This window comes from Branchiostoma lanceolatum, chromosome 10, assembly GCF_035083965.1.
Source record: "Branchiostoma lanceolatum isolate klBraLanc5 chromosome 10, klBraLanc5.hap2, whole genome shotgun sequence".
Classification (NCBI taxonomy): Eukaryota; Metazoa; Chordata; class Leptocardii; order Amphioxiformes; family Branchiostomatidae; genus Branchiostoma; species Branchiostoma lanceolatum.
Window position 1 is genome coordinate 11092807 of NC_089731.1, and position 25596 is coordinate 11118402.

General features: G+C 41.6%; 4 protein-coding genes across 6 annotated transcripts in view; 2 read left to right on the top strand and 2 right to left on the bottom strand.

The window, feature by feature from the left end:
- The first annotated feature begins 1737 nt into the window (after nucleotides 1–1737).
- Nucleotides 1738–6883, top strand: LOC136442913 (tumor necrosis factor receptor superfamily member 21-like). Of its 3 annotated transcripts, none has more exons than XM_066439939.1 (8): nucleotides 1738–2024; nucleotides 3117–3344; nucleotides 3603–3738; nucleotides 3983–4162; nucleotides 4384–4449; nucleotides 4758–4868; nucleotides 5067–5381; nucleotides 5567–6883. In XM_066439939.1, the coding sequence occupies exons 1-8, from the start codon at nucleotides 1983–1985 to the stop codon at nucleotides 5845–5847; spliced, it is 1359 nt and encodes a 452-aa protein (XP_066296036.1). In that variant the 5' UTR covers nucleotides 1738–1982; the 3' UTR covers nucleotides 5848–6883. The 3 variants fall into 3 exon arrangements, with proteins under 3 accessions (XP_066296036.1, XP_066296035.1, XP_066296034.1); XM_066439938.1 differs by lacking the exon at nucleotides 1738–2024 and adding an exon at nucleotides 2541–2823 and having other exon boundaries at nucleotides 4387–4449; XM_066439937.1 differs by lacking the exon at nucleotides 1738–2024 and adding an exon at nucleotides 2543–2823.
- A 45-nt stretch (nucleotides 6884–6928) lies between these two features.
- LOC136442950 (tumor necrosis factor receptor superfamily member 10B-like) lies at nucleotides 6929–11371 on the bottom strand. Its single transcript, XM_066439992.1, has 8 exons — nucleotides 11200–11371; nucleotides 10480–10855; nucleotides 9803–9982; nucleotides 8943–9014; nucleotides 8235–8621; nucleotides 7921–8054; nucleotides 7266–7418; nucleotides 6929–6943 (listed from the first exon to the last, which is right to left on the bottom strand). Exons 1-8 carry the CDS (start codon nucleotides 11239–11241, stop codon nucleotides 6929–6931), a joined length of 1359 nt encoding a protein of 452 aa, XP_066296089.1. The 5' UTR covers nucleotides 11242–11371.
- Nucleotides 11372–11732: 361 nt separating this feature from the next.
- On the top strand, nucleotides 11733–15432 carry LOC136443155 (tumor necrosis factor receptor superfamily member 11B-like). Its single transcript, XM_066440248.1, has 6 exons — nucleotides 11733–11960; nucleotides 12494–12664; nucleotides 12893–13017; nucleotides 13992–14080; nucleotides 14220–14438; nucleotides 14578–15432. The coding sequence occupies exons 1-6, from the start codon at nucleotides 11916–11918 to the stop codon at nucleotides 14862–14864; spliced, it is 936 nt and encodes a 311-aa protein (XP_066296345.1). The 5' UTR covers nucleotides 11733–11915; the 3' UTR covers nucleotides 14865–15432.
- A 364-nt stretch (nucleotides 15433–15796) lies between these two features.
- The window catches only part of LOC136443501 (uncharacterized), a 37402-nt gene continuing 27602 nt past the window's right edge, over nucleotides 15797–25596 (bottom strand). Inside the window, exons 14-26 of the mRNA XM_066440770.1 lie at nucleotides 25358–25466; nucleotides 23714–23826; nucleotides 23255–23314; nucleotides 22844–23068; nucleotides 22408–22464; nucleotides 22087–22166; nucleotides 21478–21661; nucleotides 20639–20725; nucleotides 19987–20134; nucleotides 19427–19557; nucleotides 18708–18812; nucleotides 17994–18161; nucleotides 15797–17579 (exon numbers count right to left, since the gene is read on the bottom strand). Coding sequence (XP_066296867.1) covers nucleotides 17559–17579; nucleotides 17994–18161; nucleotides 18708–18812; nucleotides 19427–19557; nucleotides 19987–20134; nucleotides 20639–20725; nucleotides 21478–21661; nucleotides 22087–22166; nucleotides 22408–22464; nucleotides 22844–23068; nucleotides 23255–23314; nucleotides 23714–23826; nucleotides 25358–25466 — 1488 coding nt within the window. The 3' untranslated portion in view covers nucleotides 15797–17558. The remainder of the gene's footprint in view (nucleotides 17580–17993; nucleotides 18162–18707; nucleotides 18813–19426; nucleotides 19558–19986; nucleotides 20135–20638; nucleotides 20726–21477; nucleotides 21662–22086; nucleotides 22167–22407; nucleotides 22465–22843; nucleotides 23069–23254; nucleotides 23315–23713; nucleotides 23827–25357; nucleotides 25467–25596) is intronic.

The window sequence follows — 25596 nt, forward strand, 5'->3', positions numbered from 1 at the left end:
ACCTACATCTCAAAGATGACATCCGCAGCTTTTACGGTAAGGGACATACAACTTTATGCATACATTGTGCAAATTTGGTCCTCATTATCATAATTAATTGTCAGGTGTATTCACCTGTCCTATAGGTACCTACATCTCAAATATAACATCCGTACCATGTAACATAAGGTACATATAACTTTCTGTAATACCATTTTTATAGTAGAGGTACCCCCTGACATCTGCTTGGTTTTAACTCCCAGACAGTAGGAGGGCTTATGTTACAAGATGACCTAGTTGTGAGAAAATAACCAAAAATTCCATCAAAAAATTGCAAAATAAATCATTTTGAAGTAGTGTATACCAAAAAAAATTATGGGGTCCTTTGTGTAAATATCCAATGCACAACTAAACCAAATTTCAGGTCCTTAGGTTTGAACACCACGGCACTGGAGGCCATAATGTGCGACTTTTGTCGGAAAATGACCAAAAAACCTCGATAAAATCATTTTAAAAACTTACATGAAAAAATTTTTAAAAGGGTCTAGGGGTATACACAAACTCTACCTCCATACCAAATTTCAGCTAATTTGGTCGACGGACGACCGAGAAGAAGCGATTTGAAGATTTGACAGGAGAAGAAGAAGAAGGAGAAGAAGAAGGAGAAGAAGAAGAAGAAACCTGACAAAAACAATATGTTTCGTTGGCGAAACATAATTACATATATACAATGTGATAACAGCACTAAGTTACAATGTTGTAGATAAAATTTTGTTTTGGTATGTATGTTATTCTTTTAGTCCACAAGAACAATAGCCACAGAAGTAACAATCATCAAAATGACCAAAATGACTTTTGACCCCCCGTCTCCTCAAGGCCTAACAATTGCGTCACGTTGCGCAATCTTCAGTGAAAGAAATGTCGAACACATAAATCAAGAAATGAAAACCAAGTTGTCATGACTTACCGAGACAAACAATAGCAGGAAGGCTTTTGACATCATATTGGCACATTATAACGCTGCAAATCCGATGTAAAATCTCGATATTTCGCAAAACGTCCCGTCAGAAAACAGGACGACTTTTCACATGTCTGGACAAGTTTACAAGTCACCGGAACAGGTGTCAAAGGGCAGGTACATACCCTCAAGACCGCATGGAAATGTGAAGGCTGCTTAGTCCAGTTATCTCAATCGCAGACCTTTATGTTTAAGACCGCATTTCTTATCTATTATCACTGATTATTCTTCAAAAGTGTTGATGCAAAAGTTGGTCTTATTACTTGGTCTACTGCAAAAAGACTTCATTTGACTATGAGAATGCAACAAAAGGGGATTCCCCTGTGACCCGTGGCTCAATTGTTTTTGTGCGTCACGAAAAACATAATAAAAATTTTGTCTGTAAATTCAAAGGACGAAATCCAAAACATTTCGTAACGTTATCATTATCTGCTTCGTGGCTTGTCATCACATATCTCCGACTTTGTGTGCTGTTTATTTACTAAAGAGTCAATGTGGTGATTTATCTACAGCCGGGTGGGGTAGAGCAGATGATCTTGCCATGCAGAGCTACAGATTTGACAGCTTTCACAGCGTTACATTTACTTGCCTTTCTCCAGTACATCTGACTGAAGTAAGTCTGTAGCTCAATTAGTTGTGGCTTCACATACAGTTGAGCTTCTGGTTCGAATTACTTGGTAACTGGGGGTGTTCGAGGAGGTGCCTCGAGCACGTTACAACAGCCTCATTACTCAGATGGGTACCCACTGGCCGCAATAATACAACAAGTTGAACATCTAGAAGCCGCGTTTTACCACTCTCTAGCTAGCCGCGTCACTTCAGGTCAATGAACTTTAACCTCTGACTTCGGTCAACAAAGCACGCAACATTCCGTGTTGGGACGGTAGTGGGAGGGCGGTTGACATGTAGCGGGGTTTTACCTGCACTATCTATCGTTTAGAGATAGCTTCTGTTCTTTTCTCCCAAGGTATAGCCAGGAGTGAACATGTGGACACTAAATACCCTCTCCTGTGGAGTTCTATTGACCGTAAGTAGTAAAACTTGGTTCTAACTTCGGCTATGCATGATGTTGTTTGTAACGTTCTGTATAGATCTAGCAAGGAGGTCTTGGTTCTAGCTTGGTTCTAATGAGTAAGCTAATGGTTAGTGGTAAATAGATTTTAAGTGCAGCAATCTAAGTACAGGAGGGGAGGTGGTTCAAAGATGATGAAATAACAAGATCGAAAACAACGGAAGTTTTGAGCACTTTCCAGTGCTCTGATTGCTTGTCCAAAATCTATTCCCTCTATCACTCCACATCACAATATATTACAACCCTGAATGCATTGAAATATAAATTTTGATACTTTTGTGTTGAAATGGTTAGTCTTTATGTTGATTGTTGTTTTCTGGGTCGATGACTCAGTTCGCACGTGAGTGCTGGAATGACGTCAGCGACTTGCGCCGCGAGCTTAGCTTACCCAAGGACCTTACGTGTTCAATGAGACGTAAATGTATATAGGAAAGACCCTTATGGTACATATATGCCTCCAGGGGCTAGGTAATGGACATGAATCGTATGATTTAACAAACATATAATTTCACAGTCTTAAATTACAAGTTCCCCTAGCCAAGACTAGGGCGAGGAGTCAGGTCTTCAGTGTTAGAACCGTGTCGAGCTGGAACGCCCTACCTGAGTCAGTGGTTTCAGCGGATAGTGTAAACCAGTTTAAATCCAGACTTGACAAACACTGGGATTGCCAAAAGTATGTCACATGAGAGCGAAGTCAAGATCAGGACATAACAGGCGGAGCCTACTTTCCTGGACACAGTATCAAGGTATCAAGGTATATAACAAACATGTATACAGAAAATATAACGTTACTATAGATAACATATACACGAGTTAAAATAAACTCATACGTAACAAAGACAAAACTGTTGTACTTAGCTAACCGTCGAATACAGTCGACTTCTCGCTTCTTTGTGTACAACATGTAACTTACATGTGTGGATGTAGGAACAGATAATGTTTCTTATATAGGCTAGGGTTTATTTAAAAGCATCAAAAATATTATAGTAAATGCATCTGTTACATAACATGTTAAATAAGCCTGACAGCTCTGTACTGTTTTTGCAGCTTCCATTGTTAGTAAGATGTGATTCACACGAAGCACCCCCCAAGTGGGAATACTACAACCCACTGTCCGGTGAAACGCTGCTCTGTGATTGGTGCGCTCCTGGAGAGTACATGGTCACCGAATGTACGCAAACAACCGTCACACAGTGTCACGCATGCGCAGAGAACGAGTACACAGAACACTACAACCACGTCAGGGAGTGCTTCCGGTGTAGAGAATGTCTAAAGGTATGTGCCAAGAAAACTACGTATCTTTCTATTCGGTCTTTAAACTATAAGTGAAAAAGTCCCACGTTTAAAATGATTAGATCTACTGGGTTTTGAAATGTGTTTTTTAGGTCTTCTAGATTGTGAAAGCACGGTGATATTGTTTTAATTTTTTTCTAAAAGCTTGTTTCTTTCATCCTCATAATGAGGACTCTTACTAATGAAATGTATTTCATGAAATGTATTATGATTATAATCACTCTCTACGAACCCATGCAGCCCCACGAGCACGTCCTGTTAGGTTGCACACCTACCAACAACAGACAGTGCGTGTGTGAAGACGGCTTCTTCTTGGCCGTAGAGTTCTGCTTTCAGCACACTAAATGTCCCATACGCTATGGAGTAGTGCAGAGAGGTATGTATGGCAGACATATATGGTATACAACTTACAAACTAACCTGTCTTTCGTATGTAAAGTTTTGAACATGGTGACACATAGTAACGTGGCAATAATGCATTTTAGACATTATTTCTATTTTTCAGGCTACGTCATCATTATTTTTAGATTTAATCCACAAATCGTAATTTCGTTAACCACCATGTTCATATCTCGAAGATATTTAAAGAATTGTACATCTGAAATATGTCTTTTCCCTCAGGGACCCCATGGAAGAACACCAAGTGCAGACGATGTAGATCAGGCACGTTCTCTGACGTGGACTCCAGTGTGGCTACTTGTAGGAACCACACGGACTGTGGGACTATGGGACTGTGTGTCACACGGAGGGGGAACAGGGGGGTGGACAACGTCTGTGGAATATGCCCGGACTACAACACAAGTACGCATACATATTTTTCAATTCGTCAAATTCGCGAATGTTGGGCTTACAGATCTAGAAAGGATGAACACATAATCAGATTGGTAACCGTCTCCCAAAAGCAATTTTCTATCCATTCAATACAAGCTACGTTATTTTGAGTAGGTTCCTAAAGCTAGTTTAAGTCGCTTTGTGAGATAACATTTAAGTGTTCTTGCTCATCTTTTACACATGAAATTCAGCAGCAGCGCCGAATTCTGAAGACGAAACAACTGTATCTACGGCAAGGTCAACAGAGTTTGTCTCCGGTATGTGCGCATGGAATACATGGTTTCAGTATCGGTAATGTTTGAGAGCTTTTGGATAAATTAAATTAAGGTAGATACGATGTTATGGACAGTCTTCTTGATATACAGAATAGAATGGCCAATGTTAAAGGGGCGTAGATAATGTTTAACGATCGCCATTGTTTTCCTATTGTTTATCGAATGTTGTACTATTCAAATAGGCAAAGTGTAGATATGATACGTGGTATTGCTGCTATACTATGTGGTATATGTATGGTGGTAATACTGTATTATATGGTAGTCGATCGTAAACTGATATTTGATATCAGCACCTAGGCAAGAAGACAACGGTACCCGAGAACACGTCGTTGTGACAGTTGTACGATGGGAGCCGATAGTTTACGTCACCATTGCCATAGTCATCCTTGCAGCAATTATAGGTATGTACAAAATTATCATATTTTCACGTTTCGATGCGTGTAAATATTGTATACTAGTATATTGTATTACATAGAAATGTCGTTATGTCGTTCTTGAGATTTTTTCAATTAAAATGAAAACCGAGAAGAAAACAAAACGAAATGTCGATAACACACTTTAATGATTGATGAGAAAATAAACTTTCCTTTTTTTTACAGTTGCCTTTTGCTGCGTGGTAAAGACATTACGAAGACGGCGGGCTGATACGGCACAGCGGCTCCCGCCCCTTCAAACGACATTAGCAGGAAAAACACCGATAGTTTCGTTTATAGGAAACCCTAAAGGTAAAGAAAGTCCTCCCACCGAATCTGACCAAGCAGGTCAACTGTTCGAGACCCACCACACTCATGCTGATACAGCTGCTGCTGCAAGACAGACAACATCCGCTAGGAGGACACCGTTAGCAATGACCCGCTTGGGTACGCCAACCGTGCCCAGACTTAGGAGGACAAAGTCACGACCAAATGACGATGGTAAGTGTTGCACCGATGGTATATCACAAAATACAGATCTAAATAGCAAATCTACTTCATTTGTAAAACCAATGAAAGAAAAACATTAAAATTCTATGGTGGTAAAAGGTCGGAACTTCATATTCATAACATGTATGAATGATATCTTCATAGTAACGCTCATATATATGTATGACGTTTTTCAGAACAACGCCGCCGCCCCACTACCCTAAAGGATGCCGAGGTCATCGTGGATGACATCGGCGGCGCCTGGCGTCACCTTGGCCGGGAGCTGGGCTTCACGGACGGCCGGCTGGACGGGTTTCAGAGTGACTACCATCTGCAGCTTAGAGAAGCCGTGTTTCAGATGCTGCGCACGTGGATAGAGGAGAGGAGGGGGGACGTAACGTTAGGGAAACTCATGGACGCCTTGAACAATGTGGGGAAGCCGGAACTAGCAGAGGCTCTACTTGACCAAACATCATAGAACGATAGCATGAACGTTCATCTGTGTTGGTAAATGACATTATGTAACAAGAGCCATCTGCCACTGAAAAATCGTGACCATAGCATATCCAGAACACGAGATATCAAAACCAGAAGTTCCTCTGCAGTACCATAGCAAGCCGCTAGGGGCCCATAATCTTTTTGAGGTCTGAAGAAGACCTACCCACATACCACTCACATACCAAGTATCAAGAAAATCCATTCAGCTTCAGGTTCTCTGGAGTTATCGTGTTGACAGTGGGAAGGAAGGACACACACGCGAACGCTGACGAAAACATAACCTTCTAGGCGAAGGGGAAAGGCTTATTATAAGCTTTACATACCCAACACTCAAATAAAATCCCGGAATGGAAAATGTTGGTAATCATAAGTCGCAATTATTTCAGTGTCGGATATGTAAAGCTTTAGTTTAGCCTTTTTTTTATAATCATAGAATGACTCATACAACGATTCAGTGTTTGAAATGTTTTGCATAGAATTCATGTAAAAGTATCAAATGTACAAATATATACAGATATTTGTCAGAAGTCCTCAGACACGTAAATCCAATATACCCCTCAACATTACCACTATACCCATATGCAACAAGTGGAAGTACATTCCTTTGTCACATACTATTCAAAAATATTTTCGTATGAACAAGATTTAACATGATATTTCCCTTACTGATACCATCATGATACATATACCGATCACCATATGGTAAAACTGCATATCATGTATACATATGTGCCTTACGTATACGTTATTGCAGCACTGTCAAATAGCAGCCTTATAGTACTTCGAAATGCAGAAAAGTCATGTCTATTACCATTCCACGATCGGTAGGTTCAAGTTGCAGGGTGTGCACGTGCCCTTCATATGTACAACACAACTCATCTGAATGCAACATTTGATCACTATGCGTTATGTACGTTCAAGTCTAATTCATAACAGTCCGATGTTAAAAGGAAACGTACAGATCGAAGAAAAAGCTAGTTTGATGTCAAAAGGTAAAATAAACTGTTTTAACATATTGTCAGTTTTCTGCTCAATGACGGTATCTAGATTATGCACTACGTCTAGTGAATACATGGCTGCACATGAGTAGAAAAAAGAACAGCTTTTAGAAACGATATTCTAAAAGCTAGCTTGGATGTTTCCAGGTCTTAGACAGACCAGCTTATCGGCTCCAGGGCCAGCATGGGGATTTTACCACATACGCTCCTCAGTTAGACCCTTGGCAACTGAGGGGTGTCTGGTAAACATTTTCCTTGGGGCAAGTTGGCCCTGCAGCCGAAGAACTGGCATGTGTAGGCCTTGGAAACAGTTTTGTATCCAGGCTACTAAAAACAAGCTGGTTGGAAAGACTGTTTGACTGAAGTCTCTTCTCTGTTCTGTCGTCCTCCGTGCTCGAACGTGAAGAGTTTCGTGCTCGAACGTGAAGAGTTTCGACCTGACGTCTTCTTTTTCCACTTGGACAAGTGCGTTTCCCAGCGTCCCAAGCGTGGCGTCCTCTCCCTTCTCATCGACCCACTTCCGCAACATTTGATACGTGATTTCTTTCAGCCCCTGCAGGAAAACATGACAAAACAGGATTTTTTCACAAACATATTTTTTTATTGATATGATGTCACATTTCGCCAACAATATTTGTTGGCGTAACGGTTAGGGTGTTTCGGGAACCCAGAACCTAGAGATCCTGGGTTCGAATCCCTGACATGCCACCGATGTTGTGCCCTTAGCCCTTAACACGACTTTCCTCACTCCACTCAGGTTTTAAAAATGGGTACCTGACTTCGGTTGGGGAGGTAAGGGCGGTGGAAGGAGAGGGTTGGGCTCCGACTTCCAATACCACGTTATAGCTATATGTATAGACACAGTTGACCCACTGCCCTTACTGCCCCAAAGAGGACTACCTTTTCCTTTTACTCGGAACTTGGGACGGCGGATATATTATAGGATATGTTTTTTTAGCTAGTAAAATGTCAGAATATATCATATCACGTCGCACGTCCATACGGAAAAACAAAAAAAGAAGGAAGAGAAAAAAGGAAAACGAAAGAAACCTCACCTGGTAGTCATTCTGAAAGCAGTCACATTGCCCGTCCGTGAAGCCCAGTTTCCTACCCAGGGCTCTCCACTCGGCTCCGATGTCCTCGGCGATGTGCTCAGCGTGAGAAAGGGCTACCTTCACATGGGAGAGCTCTGAAACAAATCAAAATGTTACTACTAGTTTATGTACTTAATAGCGTCTTTTATTCGATGTCATAGTCCTTGCAATGGCTAGTCCATCTAAAACATTCTGTTGTGGAGCTGTATTTTTTTCATACATAGAAGCAGACTGTCCTCTCTAGCTCTTGACGAAGCAATACAGATTTAATTTACCTTCATCTGAAGTGAGAGAGGGGGTCCTCTCTTCCTCTTCAACGGAGAGCCCTCTCTGGAACCTCTTGGCGGCGGTGGTGTGACTTGCCCGCCATGCCGCCTTCTCTTGACTCGACCTCCTTGTTGTGTCCCCCTCTAGTAGAGGCTGCTGGGGTTCGCTCGTACCTGCCGCACCCACCATGCTACTTTGGGAGGCTCGCTTGACAAAGATTTCTGTCAGACTGTGTCTGGTAGGCAGTGACCGTTTTCTCTGTACTGTAGGATCATCCCTCCACAACGCGACCACAGCAACGACGATGATCACCGCAACGAACATGACCAGCCCCAGTTGAGTAACAGATACGGGAGCCAGTAAGGCCCCCATGTCGAGCCACCAGGGTGGGGGGCCTTGGTGGTGTCATCGGACTTGTTGGAGTCTGTAACGAAAATCGATGAATATCATAAAACATCTCCGTTATATTGCATGCTGGTCAGAAAATTGCAAAGGTACGATGCAAAAGCAAAGTACGTTCTGTGGCTCAAATAGTACAGCTTAACGACAATTACAATTAAAAGATGTACATATAAAATGTCACTTTTTAGTAACATTTCCAACAACAAGCTTATGTAGAATAGCCACGGCGATGAGATACATGTGCAGTACATTTGCACTTTGCTGTGTTCTACAAAAGTATTGCAAGTAGTTAAAGTCAAGAGAGAGCATCTTACCTTCATAGCCGGTAGCGTTTCCATCTTCTATAGGAGGGACTTGTGTGGCATCGCTCACGGAGGAGTTTGTCACTAAAAGATATATAAACGATCACATACAAATGTATCATACATATGTATGGTAAATCTAAGGTATTCACACAGCCTTTTTGATGCCTTAGGGGCAGTGGGTTGTTATCCCCTGTGTCTAGGGCACGGTATTAGAAGGCGGAGCCCATCCCTCTCCTTCCACCGCCTTTCACAGTAACCTACCCAACCGAAGTCATGGTCAAGAAAACACCTTGGTGGAGTGAAGAAAGTCTTGTAAGGTACCTTTCCCAAGGTCACAACTTCATCGGCGGCATTTCAGAGAATTCGAATCCAGGACCTTTGAGTTCTGTACCAAACACACTAACTGCAACGCCATTACGACGCCACAAATTTAAGAAAAAACTGAAGAAAGACCTAGGATTAAACTTGAACATAGATACATGAAATTTGTCTATTCGCTATATGACAAACCTCTGTGTCAGTCACTTTATCAAGGTATTAGATCATGTCAAGAATATGAAATAAAAGAGGTGTATCTATGGTGAATTGTAGATTAGGTGAACGAGTGGGGGGGGGGGGGTCGTGTGGCGTAACGGCAGCTGGGTGTTCGGCCCAGAGCCCAGCGGTCCCCGGTTCGAATCCCCTGACGGCACTGATGTTATGCCCTTGGGAAAGGCACTTTACACGACTTTCCTCACTCCACCCAGGTGTAGAAATGGGTATATTATTCTCTGTACGTGGCTCTGCTGAAATAAGGTATAACTTGAGTGCAGTGCCACGTCGTCCTTGTCTGTCCAAAAACGACGTAAAACAGCTGTAGATTAACATACCTGTTCCATTGACAGCACAGGCGCCACACAAGTTGTCTCTCTTTCTGTTGCCCTGTTGAACCACACACTCCCCCCGTGCGGTGCAGTTCGTGTGGGATGTACATTCGGCCGTGCTGGAATCCTCGTCCGAAAAGGTTCCTGTCCTACAGCGCATGCACCTAGTGTTCTTCCAAGGGGTGCCTGCAATGGGAAGGAAGGAGAGATGCATTTATTAATGTAATGTTAGGGGAGAAATCAAACAAAAGGCGGGGATGTAACATTGAAAAGTGTCGTGTTAAGTCTTGTCGAAAATGCATCTCATTCATTACATATAGCATGTAGGCACACATGACGTGTGACACACGGACACACGCGCCCGCCCGCACGCACTGACACACACACACACACACACACACACACACACACACACACACACACACTACATACACGCATACACACACACACACACTCACACACACACACGCACACACACACACACACACAGTGACACACACAGACACACACACACAGGCACAGACAGACAAACACACACAAACACATACACACACACACATATACATGCACACACACAGACAGACACACACACACACACACACACACACACATACATACACACACACACACACACACACACACACACACACACACACACACACACACGAACACATAGCCCTTACCTTTCTCCTTGACACCGTGACCTATCGGGCACTCGGAGTGGGGACGACAAAACTCCAACAACATATAGTACCCGTCGTCGCATTCACACTGGCGGTTTTGCTCGGCCGTGCACGGCAGGGCTTCATGTTCATGTTCATGGTCCTTCAGGTTGCACTGCTGGCAGAGGAGACATTCTAACTCCTGGTTGTAGTATTCTGTGTAGTGTTCCCATGGGCAGGGGATACATTCTGTGGGACTGTGTTCCGTACAGGGACGGTTCATGTACTCTCCCGGTTTACACCAGTCACAGTACAGAGTTTCCCCGGAGATTGGGTCATCGTAACGCCATTTGGGGGGCGGGTCGTCAGCAAGAACCCCTCGTACAAGTAAAGATACCTGAAACAAAAAGAAAAGAGGGTGTAAGTGGCGTTCGTAACAACCAGTATATCTAGTGATTGAAAACGGGCAAAGAAACCAAGATACTTTAGAAAGTGCTTAGTTCGAGGTCATGTTTGACAGTCTAAAGAGAAATAGAAATGGTGTAACTTAACGTCCTTCTTAGAAACGAATTTACTACAAATGCATAGCAATATTTCCGGTAGATTACGTTGCAAATTTGGGGGCAATTTCATTTGGGGTACCTTCAGCCCCCCTCCCCCTCTGACGGTTTTCGGCCACAAGTGGGACTTCAACAAGTGGGAATAAATAAACACGGAAGTACTGAGGAAACATTGTCTTACCGTGAAGACACACACTAGTGTACCGGCGTGCAGCCACATCATGAAACGCCACACTCCTCATGTAAGGAGTTATGGCTTGCTATGTGTAGAAATGTGCTGCTCGGTTACGTGCTCATTGGCCACAAGTTCAATGAAGTCGATCCCTATGACGGAATGCGGTGACGTCAAAAAGGTTGAAACGGGCGTCAACAGGTGAGTCAGACGACAGGTGAACTGAACGCATCGAAATGCACAAACTCACTGTGACGTTTTTCATCGCCAGAGTTTTAGTAGCACGCGAAACCCCCATGCATTACGTCATGTACGACTTTGCTGGTCAAGTAGGGTATTGTGACTTCAATATTGAAGAAGCTGTAACTATTTTTAGTTATTTTGAGAATTGTACTGTTAAACCGCATTGCGTGTACTGCCATCTTCTACTTTGGACCTGTGCCACACGTGAACTGAAGTGAACGCCCCCGATATGGCAGCGGTCTTTCATGATCCATAATTTGGCTAAGAAAGAACGTTTAAACTCAATTCAAGATTAAAATGTACCTTTTATTTGCGAAACTGGGATTTATACGTCTATAGAAGATCTGGTGATCGAGATCACGAGATCACCTCGTGATCAAAAGTTGGGGAATCCCCAGTGAGTCACCCTTTTGTAAGCCGCGCCTCTGTAAACGTCACTAACAACGTCACTTCAACCAGATGTTGTTCAAAAGTTCCTGAAAATGGCAGCTTTACTTCGAACTGCTAGCGTCGTCATCCTCATGACGGTAAGATCTTCCTTCTTACTAGTCTTAAGGGTTCTTAAGTCTATTTTAGGTCTGAAAGAGTCCGTGTCGGAAAAACGACGGTCTCCCGCTTTAACTGCTGTTTACGTGTCCGGGGAATTCCAGTTTGGGGGATTTAAATGTTTCCTGTAGAAGGGACCTTTAATTCTTCTGCGTCATTTCTGACATTTCTTTAACCACAAGGAAAATGATGGACCCTTACGTGATTTCCACATCCCTGATTTAGTGACGTAAACAACAATACGTACTACAACTATGTCGTGTTAAGAATAGTATATACAAATGTACTATTAGGGACAAGCCTGAACAAGCTCCTAAATAAAGCCCCTTTAGACGAAACGTTAGAACGTATTTGGACAATGTACACCTTAATTTAAATGTACGCTTGTAACCAACGCAAAAGAGAAAGGCAGTGACAGTGAGAACTGTTACATGATAGGGTCTTACATGTATGAACATGTACCAATCTTGGTATGATGGATTATAAACGTTGACTTTAATCTTTGTACCATTAGGTGCTGTTGACGAGTTTTGTGGCAAGTGAGCCAGCACGGCAAAACGTTACCGCATCCCCCAAGTTCAAACACAAAGATCCATCCACCGGACAGCGGCTCCTGTGTGACCAGTGTCCACCTGGAACACATTTGAAGGACTACTGTACTGCCAACAGCCCCACTGTGTGCCAGGTACCGACCGACGTGTCCTTCATTGTACACATGTTAACGTTAGCTACAGATGTGATATATTATCAGCCACTAACAGTAGCTGACCCCAAGGTTATACACATGTAACAGCAGTGGATTCCAGGCGGCATTCTCACGTTGTTGTTGACAGCTACATACGGCAAGCTGATTCAAATTCCGACGGTTTTAACGTTTTTCTGAGATCTAACTCGTATATCTTTTTCAATGTAGGTGTGTCCCGACAATCACTTCACCGAGTACTACAACTGGGAACCGGAATGTCGTTACTGCAACGAGTTTTGTGCCAAACCCAACCAGAAATTGTCATCTGAATGTACCACAACACACAACAGAAGGTATTACAACACTGCTTTAGTGGCAAATGGTTATATTTCTTCAAGAAATTATGAAAATTGGGCATTTTAGTTTGAGGGAGGGGGAGTGTGTGGGGGAGGAGATGTGGGCGATTGGGAGTTCCAGAGAAGTGAATCATCGATACATTCAAGCTAACTTCAAAGACGCGCGTGTGTAAAGAACATACCACAAACCATCTCGTTTACAGAACCTAATCATCCACAATCTTATGTCCACAAAGTAATGTTTTCTACCGTGTCGGGAGCAATTAAAGAACTTCACGGTGTGTTAGTTAGCAGAAACGCTGCCTAGAAAGGGTATACAGGTGCATGGAAGTCTTGTGTCAATGGAAATCTAAATCTAAAGACCAAAGCAGTAAATGTGAGACGTTCCGTACATTGTGTATGTAGCAGTGTTGGGTACATGACTATAGCTATAGCTGGCTATAGATCCCATTACAATACGGAACACACTTCCTCTTCCCTTTTCAAAACACCTACGAGGCCACGATCCGAGAAAAACACAAGCATGTTGTGCATTGAGAGGGGTAGTTGGAATATGTGCTTGATAGATTTCTAGTTGCTTCCTGTTAGTTACAGTGTCTGATTTCTAGTACACAAAGCTGCTAGCGTCAGCATAATGACGTAATAATCTGTAATAGGTGGTACCAACGTCGGCATGCAACCCGGACAAAAACAAGCCACGTAGAATAAACTAGACTGCGGAAACTTAACACCCACAGAGAAAAAAAAATTAAGAATGAATCAGCCGACGTTACATTCCAGTATTTCACAGTTCTATCATCCCTCATCGCATTAGCTTTGCACAAAAGTTATATCAACTATACAGGAGAATAAGGGTAGCTCTAAGTATCGAATTTTATGCTTGATGAAAAATGACGACAATTCTACAATAATCTTTGGCGCATATCCGTGACGATGTTTTCAGACTCCAATAACGACCGTTTCTCTTCCAGATGTGAGTGCATGAACGGATATTTCTTGGACCTTGAGATTTGCCGGGCACATAGACAATGTCCACGTGGACATGGGGTCGTCAGAAAAGGTGAGAATCATGACATGTTTCCTATTGACTGAAGTTGTGTTCGCTTTCACTGAAGCTCGCAAGAATGTAAGAATGCTAACGAAGAGCTCTTAGATGTATGGAAAGATTCTGACAAATTTTCAATCTTTGTCACATCCAGGCACCCCGAATTCGGACGTGGTGTGTCGAAAGTGCAAACAAGGAACATTCTCTGATGTCACGTCCAACACCGCCCCCTGTCGCCCGCACAAGAACTGCACCACACTTGGCCTGACCTTCAAGCAACATGGAAGTCGTCACCGTGACGCAATCTGTGGGGCTTCAGATTCTGAGTATAAGGGTTCTCCCAACAACAGTTCATCTACACAGACCATTGAAGGTAGATAACACTTCCCCATTTACTTTTATTCAGGTGAAGCACCGAAATGACATAATACATACTCAAAGAGTCTGCTCACAATGGGGTAAAGAAAAAAAAGGAAAGAACACTATAATCATTGTTCGAAATTCCTTTTCAGATGATAGCCTTCGTAAAGCAGTCGAATACGTGGCCAAGAATCTATCTGTCCGCTGGCAGAAATTTGTCAAGAAACTGCCCGGCAAGAAGGTACCAAGGAGATACCTGAAAAACATGAAAGCCTCGAACTCCAGTCGCCGCCAGAGGGTCAGGGAAGTTCTGACCGAATGGGTGAGAATCAATGGCAAGAAGGCCGATGTGAAGGGGATTGAAAGAGCTCTGAGGCGGAGTGGCCAGAAAGAGTTAGCCAAGGGGGTTAAAAAGATGTGTGCGCACAAGGCAACATGAAGGGAATACAAGATCATGGTATAAACCGTATAATTCCACTTTGTTGTGAAGTGTGTTTTTGTTATGAAGTGTTCTTTCGGTCATTTTCCATCACAAGTTGATTTACTCAGAAATGAGTGCATATGACATTATGTATGAAAAATATACGTATAGATCTATCTTGGTCAAAGATACATGGGATGTACATGTTTGTTTACCACTAAGTTATTGAGAAAATACCATTCATGAAATATTCACCCGTAGCAAAATGAGATACAAGTTTTAGAAGTTCAAAGTGCATGCAAGCATGGCTTGTGGTTTACCTGGTATTTGAAAAATGTGAAATCAAACCTAGGTAGATTCGTCAGGAATTTTGCTTCATGTTATCATTCCTTGCAGGAGAATTCATATCATCAGATATTTGATAAAATCATGAGGGAAGCTCTTTTGACTTTATACGTAATTGGTAGATTGATGCTTATAGGCGTTTCTCTAATGATCTGTAATGTAATTTTCACTGCCAGACTACAGTGGTATTGCCGTGTTGTAGTTGTGTTGTTTACCCTCAATACAGTATTACTTCAAAGAACTTGGTGTTTACCTTGTCTACTTTGGTCTGTCTAGTTTTTTTAAAGACTCATCTCATAAGCAAAGTTATTAGAGTCCTCTTTACAGCCAATGAACATTCTTATTACTTACAGTACATGTACATTATTTCTGTCATGTCTTAGAAAGGGACAGCTCTTTTACGGAGTGCAACAAGCTCAGAGACCCTCAAACTAATATAATAAATGAGACTTGCACGGTGCGTATTCAGTATGGTAATGTGCGCATACATGTATCTTACTACCAAATAATCCTATCGGAGCCCTGGTAAATACAGCATATACCAGGTGTACCCTGAAATATATATTTTATACTAACACCACAAGAAAACACACCTGTGACAAGAGTTCCTAGTTAGCAAATCTGCAACTTTAATTCCATTTTCATGTCTCTCCCTCCAAAGTACATCAAATTCACCCACAGCCACAGTTTTTGCTGTTCAAAATTCCACAAGTCTGCTTCAGAAAACTTCCACACTTGGCACATTATCATATAAGAAGTGAGCAGCAGAGTTATACGACCAAGGCAGTTGGTAAGTTAGCAAATATAAGTCACTACATGTAGGCTGGACAATCTTCAAACATTATAGGTACTCATGAAAATCCCAAGTATCTATTAGGTATGGTTTGAAATACTTCTTGTTTAGTGGATTGTAACAATCCAAAAGTGCAAGAACTCAAAGCGTTTCTTTATTTTTGACAACAACGGTCCACTTAAATGTTGTGATTGAAAAATATAATGTTCAATTCAAAATGCAGCATACATGCATAAATGCTTCAGCACAGCTAGGTTAGTTTGATCCACACACATTCAAAACTGAAAGTTTTACACAAAAAAGGGTGTTTTGCAACAAATGAAAGCATGCTATGGCAACATCAACGTGAAAACACTAACATGTTTTAATTTCTGCACAAAATATCATAGGCAAAAGAAACTATACTCATACGAAAGAGGTGCAATTCCTTAAAGAAACGTCCATAACGCACGACCATGAAAGAACAACTTGAGTTCAAAATTTGTCATTTCTCTCAGAAATTAATTTCATTCCATTTCAAAGCTTTGGTGCTGAAGAGAAAATCTAGAAATGTTTTCCACAAACTGCTACAATATAAAGACATGGGAAGGCTCATTACAGCACACTCTTTTGAAGCAAATTGCAGCAAGTGTCTAGGCACCAAACAATTTCAAAATTACAACCACGTCAGCTTTAAACCAAGAAGTTGGATGTACAATGGCACACGTGATCAAACCCTACATACTAACATTATGAAATCAGTGCCACATGCATTGTAATTCAATCATTCACAAGTGTGTTAGTTTGACTCTATATAGCACCACAAAAACAAGCGAAGCATATGGCACACTTGAAACAGTGTATATCCAATACCACTACAGCCATAACGTCAAGCCTACGGTTCTTTATAAGAGTAGGTGCGTTGTTAGGTGTTAGTGCAGCTGCCTTAATTCTTCTTATCATAGATTGCCCCAATGAAGACACAATCTTCTTGAAATACAAAATTACTCATATCATATAAGCGATAACAAAAAAACAAACCAGTTAATACAGATACAGTGCCTTGGTGCCACAAACGTTTGGCCAAATTGTAAGTACCTTTAGATAATTCTGTCAAACCATTTTCTACTTCACTACAGTCCTCATTTGCTAACATTGTTCTCTTTCTTGTTTCTACATAGTTTCAGAGTATCAAAGACAAATTCCCGCTACTTACATATCAATCACTTCAGCTTAAACTTCTAGTATAATTATCACTCCTAGGGAAAGTTGCAAATATTCAAGTCTCTTTGAGAAAAGTCAGTACACATTTATAATAATCATTGTAGCAATGTATTTCTTCAAATAGCAAACAAATTTCTAGTAGGAAAAACATCTTGGTTCTATATTTGTTAGGACTGGCAATCTTTGTCAATACTATAATTTTGCTGCTATTTTTTTCTAGTTTTCTGTTTTTTTCCTCAATTTGTAAAAACCGAGGAGCGCGCCACATTCCATCCCTTGGAAAATGTGGCATGTTTTTTTTTTTCTGTCAAGATGGCGGACTGCCTTTCGCAAAACTCCCATGATTCTCTCTTGCTGGCCTGGTTGGATGTCTAAGGCCTCTTGAGCACAGCCTGTGTGGAACAACAACAATTTAGTTAAACTAGGTCAGAAAGAAAGGTCCATTATGAATTCTGCACATGAACAGCACAATAAAGACAAAATAATTTGTATAGATAAAATCATGTAATGACATCCTCAGACAACATTGTACGACAAAAACTGTGAATTTGTATACCCATGTTTTAATAAGAGGGAAGAGACACGTTTATGATGGATTTACTGGTAACATAGCTTTACATGTTTAACTGTTTTGTAAACAACAGATTTAGTGGTAGCATAGCTTAAGTTGTTTTGTTTCTGCTATTGTTCACTGGCAACAAGTAATAATATTTGAGCCTTTCATATAATACTAGTAGTAAACTACTGCATTAAGCTGATGTGGGCAAGGATGTGCAAATAAAGATCAGTTTAACAATGGTACTTACGCTGTACTTGAGCGGTTGATCGTTCGTCTTGAGCGTGACCTGTACTCTACTGAAGTACGTCAGGACCTGTGTGGTCGGCTCGGGGTGTTCTGGATCTTCTGCCCAGGTCAAGGTCAACTGGGGACGGCCATTCACCTTCTCAAAGTCATAGCTCTTCAAGGGGATGGCCTGGGGGTCAAAAGTGAACACAATCAGCCAATTCATTTATCTATTGGTTTGGCTGTTCAGCACACACAGCCAGGGCTGCCCAACTAGCTATAGCCTGTTGCCATTACGAAGGGCTAGCCATGCTGACAAAGACAAGACATTACATTGGAATTTTGACATGGACACCTATAACAATATCCTAAGTACATGTACATAAAAACTATCAGCCAACCACATAAAAACTGACAGTTGATGACTTTTAATGACTGCAATTGTTACATGCTGACGTTTTCCACTCAACATATTTCGGAAAGATTTTTCCTGAATTTGATTATTATGTCTTGGCTTACTATTCTATTGAACCATCTAAAATTGTCTTCACATCATTAACATATCTACTCAGAGTTTGGTATAAAACCTGGTTCTGCCAGATCTTTCCTTAATCACTGACGAAAGATAGCAGATGCTGTCTGAAACCAATGTTTAAAAATTTCACCCAGTTACTATTTTTGGTATATTAATTATTATTCTTGAATGTTGCTCTGAAAGTGAAAATTCAGTACTCACATTGCAGTATGCCCTTTTGACGACCCCCAGTCTCCACACCAGTATGTCCACAGCCTGGTCCAGCACTCCCATCACCATCCCATCCTCCTCCAGAGGACCACACTCCTGAAAACATCAGGGCAACAACAATCAAGGTTGGTTATCATGGAAGCTCATCTGTGTTGGTACATGTAGTAATCATAATACAGTGCTAAACCTTCTTCCAACACTAAGGTATTCTTATATATGTCTGTAACTCTTGCGAGTTTACGTTCGGCAGTGATTGGTCATTATTGATCCTGAAGAAGGCGACAGTGGTCGTCGAAAATTCGATCTGTGAATACCTTAGTGTTGGAAGAAAGTTTAGCATTGTATCATAATCAAGATTGGTTGTTGTTGTTCCCCTTGTAGTGCCTAGTGGCACATACATGTAGGACAGCACGTTTCCTTGCTCTTTCTGTAGCAGGATATATTTTTACAGGGATGGGTTGCTAGTCCTTCGAGGTACCTCCTCCAACACAGCACCCCTATTTTACGTCCCTTCCAAAAGATGGGTGCAGTTCCAACCGAGATGCCCTTCCCAAGATTGAACTAGGGTCTCCCAATTTTCCACTAACTGGGAGCTGAACTGTTAGGCTGCTACGAGTTGAGCAACAGGGACATACTGTCAAGATTGGACAAGAAAAACAATTCCCACCATTTGGTGCTACACAGAGATTTAACAGAGTGTTGACACTAACCTTGACGAAACAGGCAAAGAACATGTCTGCGCTGGCCTCCTGCACCCTTTTGGATGCATCCTTCCTGTCGTTACAGTGGTCTGTCATACCCTGTAACTCCTCAGCAGACTTCTCCACATTAGGACCGCAACCTGGGAGTGTCACACAGACCATCATTTAAATATGACTATAATAAAACGATGGTGACAAAATCAGTGATTATTCTTATAGCTTTCTCAGTTCTACACTTGTATCTGATACCAGCTCAGAAAAGAACAAGAAAGTGTCATGCCTTCAAGCACCATCAACCAAGTCATCAACTGAGGTTTGAGGTGTTCAAACTTTTTTTTTTCTTTTTTCCTAGAACTATCATAGAGTGGAACTTGCTACCAACAAGTACAGTAGGGCCGTCCTCATCAAATAGTTTTAAATAACACTTGTAGCTGGATGTTTAAAGGCTAGGTGTAACAGGTTGTTCAGTATAATACAACTTGCCGCTGCTACGGTGCATGCCTGCGAAGCTTGTGTGTTACTATTCTGCTAAGGGGTGGATATACTGGCTATACAGATACACAACTTACCCAGACTTGCCCCCAGTAGCCTGTGCACCAGGACGTCAGCGTATCTCCTGATCGGAGAGGTGAAGTGAGTGTACAGAGGCACGTTAAGGGCGTAGTGACGGTACATCCCCTCTTCTGGTACGCAGCCGCTGCAGAAGTACTTCGCAAGCTGAGGAATATCAGAAAAATCATCAACTCAAAAAAAAATACACTAGATGTTTATAATAATGATTGGTTTATTGATTTGGCTGTTCAGGACACACAGCCAGGGCTGCCCAACTAGCCTATAGCTATCACAAAGGGCTATCCCTACTGACAAAGACAAGACATTACAATGGAATCTTTTATATGGACAGCATAACGAGGTATACCAATATTCTAACTACATGTACATATCAAAAACTATGGTATATAAATGATTAAAAAAGCTATATTGGCATCTACATCGAGAGGTCAGGGTCAGGTACGTATACAAGTATGGGTAGCCTAAACAGCCCCTGAGTTTCCTTCTGAAGGAGGGAGTCGTGGTGGCGGTGCGAGTATCAGTAGAGAGGGTGTTCCAGATAATATGAAAACTGCAAAAAAAATTGTATCTGTCCTAGCAGCATCAATATACATTTGTACATGCATGTTTGAAATAAGGAATTCCAGATACACATGTGTAGTAGTTTACCTGCATAGGTTTGGATGCCATGGCAGTGAGGATGTAGAAAGTGGCCTGAGTCTCCACATCGTCTCCAATATAACGGGCGATGGATTGCTGGAAATTAAAGGGAGACGTTATTGTATGATCTATACGAAGTGGTGAACAACATCGCTAACAGGTTGTAAGATTCATCGAGAATTCTTAAGGATGCATTCAATTTTCATGGCAACCAATATGTAGCCTAGGTCAATGAAGATTTTTCATCCATTTAGTTAATAATGACAAGATCACTCACTCACTCACTCACTCACTCACTCACTCACTCATTTGGCTCTACGCACCACGTGCAAGATACACTATGCAAAAGTTACTCAAGCAACTGCATAAGTTTTATGACGGCCAGATGTTTCAGATAGCATCTGCTATCTTTGAAGACCTTTTATTGTACACATATACCCACTGGGTTCAGTCACAGGTCACAACAGAAACCGTCACAGTTTATATACATGTATATACAATCATGATAAGCTAGCACTAGTCTAATAATTACAAGAATTTGGCTTCTTCTCGCTTATGTGTAAATATAGGTACAGATGTGCTTTGTCATTAGAACTGTATGTACCAACATAGGCAAACAACACAGATTTAGCGATAGTTAGGTTATGTTTTATTACGCTGCTTTTTAGATTAATTGTATTTACCGACGGACCGTTTGTTATTTGTAGTCTATGTGCTTTGTATTGTTTTGTGTGTGGGCCACGACACCAGCAACAGCTGTCTGTGGCCCACGTGTATTGTACTGTTTACAATTTCATAAAATCACAAATCACAGATTTGCCCCATGTTGAAATCTGTAGGTGACTTACATGTAGAGCCCCCGAGCTGCTGATGTCCAGGTTGATCCCCATAGTTGCACACGTCTTCACAAGGTCCTCCACCATCTTGGGCTGGGGAGGGGGGTGGCGCCGTAGGACAGCTCGCTCCGGGAATGATTCGTGGATCTTGTGAGCCACCGCCATGTTGGCCAGCAGCATGAACTCCTCTATCAGTCTGTTGGGGATGACAATTAACCTTTAGCACACTAAAGTAGCAGTTTGGCACCCAATTCCCTATTGGTTACACAGTTTGACAGCAGGGAGAAGGTTAAGAGAGAGTAGATTTGTAGAATGGCACATAGCGACATGTATTACCAAGTTCAACCTTTAAGTTAGTAGATTTCTTTACTTTGCTGATTGTGAACCTCTCTTTGTTTTACGGGGCTCGCAGACTTGAGTTAGAATCTTCAAAACCCCTTACAATGAATGTAGATACTTAAACTATAGACAGAAAGCATAGTTGCTATGTTGTGCCTTTTGGTAGTGGGGTTGCAATGACCGTAACTGTACTTTTATTAGACAGCCGGTGCTGGTCTATTCTATGCTGGTGTACATAAAATGACGCTACAATGCAAAAATGCACATATCCATTCTCCCCACCTGTTGCTGTCTCTGATCTGGTACACAGAGCAGCCGTTGGGCAGGCCTGACTCTGGGTCCAGGGAGAAGGCCAGTTTGGGCTGTAGAGAAGGAAAAAGACATGGAGACCATGATTAGAACCATAAGACTTTGAGGATCTTGAACATCTCTAACTGAGAAGCAACTTTCTGGTTTGTATGGAACTTTGAATGAATGAGCGTGGCAAACTAAAGGAACAAATTTGATAGCTGATTTGGGCTTTCGGGCAGACCTTCACACTGACAAAATTCTGGAAGAAAAATATAAAGTAGCTATGCATACAAAAGAAGATATGTATCCTACCTGATCCAACCTCAGAGCTCCGCCATCAAATCTCTTCTTTCTCAGGTTCTGAGAGATCTGTAAAAGATACAAAACAATCCTGCTTTAACTGAACCTCAAAACACACACATTTCTTCTTCTAATATCTAATAAAAACAATGTCTGTGTTCATATGTTACTGGGGAATGGCACAAAGGTTTGCCATATCTATAAAAACGAAAAACAAAATAATGACACATTCGAATAAAACATTTCCGTGAAGGTTAATCAAAATTGTAGAGATTTTACATCTTCGGGCCATTTCAACTTGAAAAGGATCAGTAGACTGATCGAATGCTTGTTGGTATTCAAGCTTTACTTTGTGTGCAGAAATAGTGTATATCATCTTCACAAAACTATGGCATGTTCTGTATACATGTACATGTATGTATTCCCAATAACAGATGATAAAATGTACCTTGTACAAGTTGAGAACCCTCTCTGCCACCTCTGGTATAGAGTGTCCATCAGAGATGGCAGGTAGCTGCTCCTGGGTAGGGAGCTGGTCGGGGTTATCGATGATGGTCTGGGCGTGGTCGTAGCTCAGTTTCGCGCAGGATCGGATGATGGTACGGCCGAACCACTCGTCAAGCACGTCTCCCGTCTCCGTCAACTTCCAGATCACAGAGAACGCCAAACGCTCCTGGAGTGAACAGGATGAAAAAAAACTTAATGTAAAAGAAGATACTGCAGTATAACAATATAACTGTCCATTCTGTGTAAAGGAAAGCATTTATAACTGTACAAACACATACATGCACAGTTTATATTATTACATTTGGAGGAATATAAAATCTCTTTTTTTAATGTAAACATCAAACAGCCATACCTCATCAGGGTTTAAGCTGCATAGCTGTTCACACAGCAGGCGGGGCAGCATGGGAATCACCTGGAGATAAAAACAAAAACACAAAATGTGTTAAAATTAAACACATACTCTTGAATATGGAAATGAAACTGTATGGTCCCTAACTCTATATGACAGAATATCTATCTATCTTTTATTGGAATAAGTAGAATCTCTTTTCATAGCATCATGAAATGATTGAATCATACAAACAACATCTAGACAAATCCTATCAAGATACGTATACATTTGTACATAAATATATTGGAAGTTGGCATAGTTTCTACTCCAAAATCTGTGTGCTTGTATTTGACAGTTTGACATATTCCTGACTTTGGCTATCTTAAGGATATCAAAGAAGGAGCATTTTAATTTCAAAGTTCTGATATCCTATTCTAATTTTTAACACTGATGTGTGTCCCCTTAGTAGACCTGACCCACCTTCTGGACCAGGTACACACTGGTGGCCCTACAGGCTGCCGTCAGGTCCAGGGCTGTGTTCTCCTGGATGAAGTAACTCACATCTGCTATGTGAACTCCCACGTCATAGGTACCTGCCAAACAGTAGAAATAATCATTTTTAAAATGAAACATAACTTTACTATACTACACAGGGTTTTTTCTAGAAAATCATGACAAGAGGGAGCACACTGTGTCGAGGGAGCGAAGCGACCGAGGGGGGGATGGTGTGGAAGGGGGTTCCCCCCCTTCCACGGTGTGAAGCCTTTGAAAAATTGCAGCTTAAATGGGACATTCTGAGGCTATCTGAGAGAGAAATTTTAGCTCATGAAACTTCAGAAATCGTAGAGTTATAATAATTAGATTTTTGTTAAGTATGAGTCCAACACAAATCACATTAAATTTTAGACCATGAAAAAAAATTTAAAAAATAAGAAATACTTTAACTTCTCCCTGATGTCCTGTTTCTCATACAGTTTTTCCATTGACGTTTTGGCATTGTGGCAAGCATATTAGTATGTCTGTCTCTTCATGATCTGAACAAGCACCTGGCATGCCTGGACTTCATTAGCGGCAGGTCCGCGACGCTGATATGTACAGCGGGGTCCTTTTCAGCTTTTGGGACACCCGAATCCCTCAGCTGAAACATTAGAGTATTATATAAACATTGCCACGATCTAGCCATCTTTATCCAATTTGTGGCAGAAAAAAAGTCATCTCATTTCTGCAATGGATAGACCGTTGCCTTTTTCCGTTTTATGCTGTGGGATGATATCTTTAGATGCTCAAATGTCAACAAAAACAGCTCGTAATCTCTCTAAAGCTGTCGGTGCAAGTTCCTGGCGGCTGTGGGTGAAAGGTCACGAAGTCTCGGGGAAGTCTCGCTATCTAGGTCAGCTGACCTTGCATGTAAGCTATATCAAATCTCGCGAGAGCAGCTGACAGCAAAACAAGAAGAAACAAGATGTCGCCTCGGTTGGAAAAAGTCATTTCGATCGTGTTTTGCACCGTCTAAACGGTGCATCTACCGCAATAGGAATATTTTGGACTAATTATAACATGTTTTATGATCTGATACATTGTCTTGTGGTGGTGCTGGGCTATTTTTACGGAGGAAAGATCGTTTTCGGGAAAGATTGCATGTTATACGGCAGCATGTTGTTGGAGAGTAAGAACATGGCCCAAGTGCGACCAGGGTTCAATCGGCATTTTGACAAGAGGGCGCAGGCCGGGAACAAGAGGGCGCGCCGCCCCTGTTTCCCGGTTTAGAAGAAACTCTGTTGTAGGCAGCTACTACTCAGCCACTACATAAGCCTCAAATATCATATATAACTTTTGAAAACCTTACTCTTAGGGAGAATTACAAATGACAATTTCAGTGTATAGCCAATACACGGGGACAAGTTTGAACACGTTTATTTCACAGTACAGTAACTAGTACTGTTAAAGTAAATCTTTCACATCGACTGTCCACAACACTTTAGTTTACCTTTGATAAACTGTATGGTAATGACAGGATATCAATTCTAGAGTGAAATGTGAATGACTACGCCTATTTTTGAAGTTTGACATTTCAACCCCTGCAAGTGATGAAATATAGAACTGTAAGGTTTCTCAGTAACCTACCATCATCAAGTTTGTTACAGGACACAGCGTCGTCCAGATCCCTCGCTGTGGCCGGGTCAATGGTGAAGATACAGTCCAGTCTGAGGTCCCTCCTGTTCTCAAACTCCTCCTAGCAGATCACAACAGAACAGCAACCAAAATTGATACTAGTATTCAACAAAGCAAAACAGCAACCAAAATTGATATCCAACAAAACATGACTGATAATATTCACATGTAACAGCAGTGAATGTTTTACA

Coding starts and splice junctions, on each gene's coding strand:
- LOC136442950 (XM_066439992.1), bottom strand. CDS start 11,241: ATGATGTGGCTGCACGCCGGTACACTAGTGTGTGTCTTCACG. Junction 9,015..9,802: donor CTGTGCTGTCAATGGAACAG/GTATGTTAATCT, acceptor TATATCTTTTAG/TGACAAACTCCTCCGTGAGC. Junction 8,055..8,234: donor CTCTCTCACTTCAGATGAAG/GTAAATTAAATC, acceptor GATTTGTTTCAG/AGCTCTCCCATGTGAAGGTA.
- LOC136442913 (XM_066439937.1), top strand. CDS start 2,752: ATGAGAGCGAAGTCAAGATCAGGACATAACAGGCGGAGCCTACTTTCC. Junction 2,824..3,116: donor CACAGTATCAAGGTATCAAG/GTATATAACAAA, acceptor CTGTTTTTGCAG/CTTCCATTGTTAGTAAGATG. Junction 3,345..3,602: donor GGTGTAGAGAATGTCTAAAG/GTATGTGCCAAG, acceptor GAACCCATGCAG/CCCCACGAGCACGTCCTGTT.
- LOC136443155 (XM_066440248.1), top strand. CDS start 11,916: ATGGCAGCTTTACTTCGAACTGCTAGCGTCGTCATCCTCATGACG. Junction 11,961..12,493: donor GCGTCGTCATCCTCATGACG/GTAAGATCTTCC, acceptor TTGTACCATTAG/GTGCTGTTGACGAGTTTTGT. Junction 14,081..14,219: donor ACATGGGGTCGTCAGAAAAG/GTGAGAATCATG, acceptor TGTCACATCCAG/GCACCCCGAATTCGGACGTG.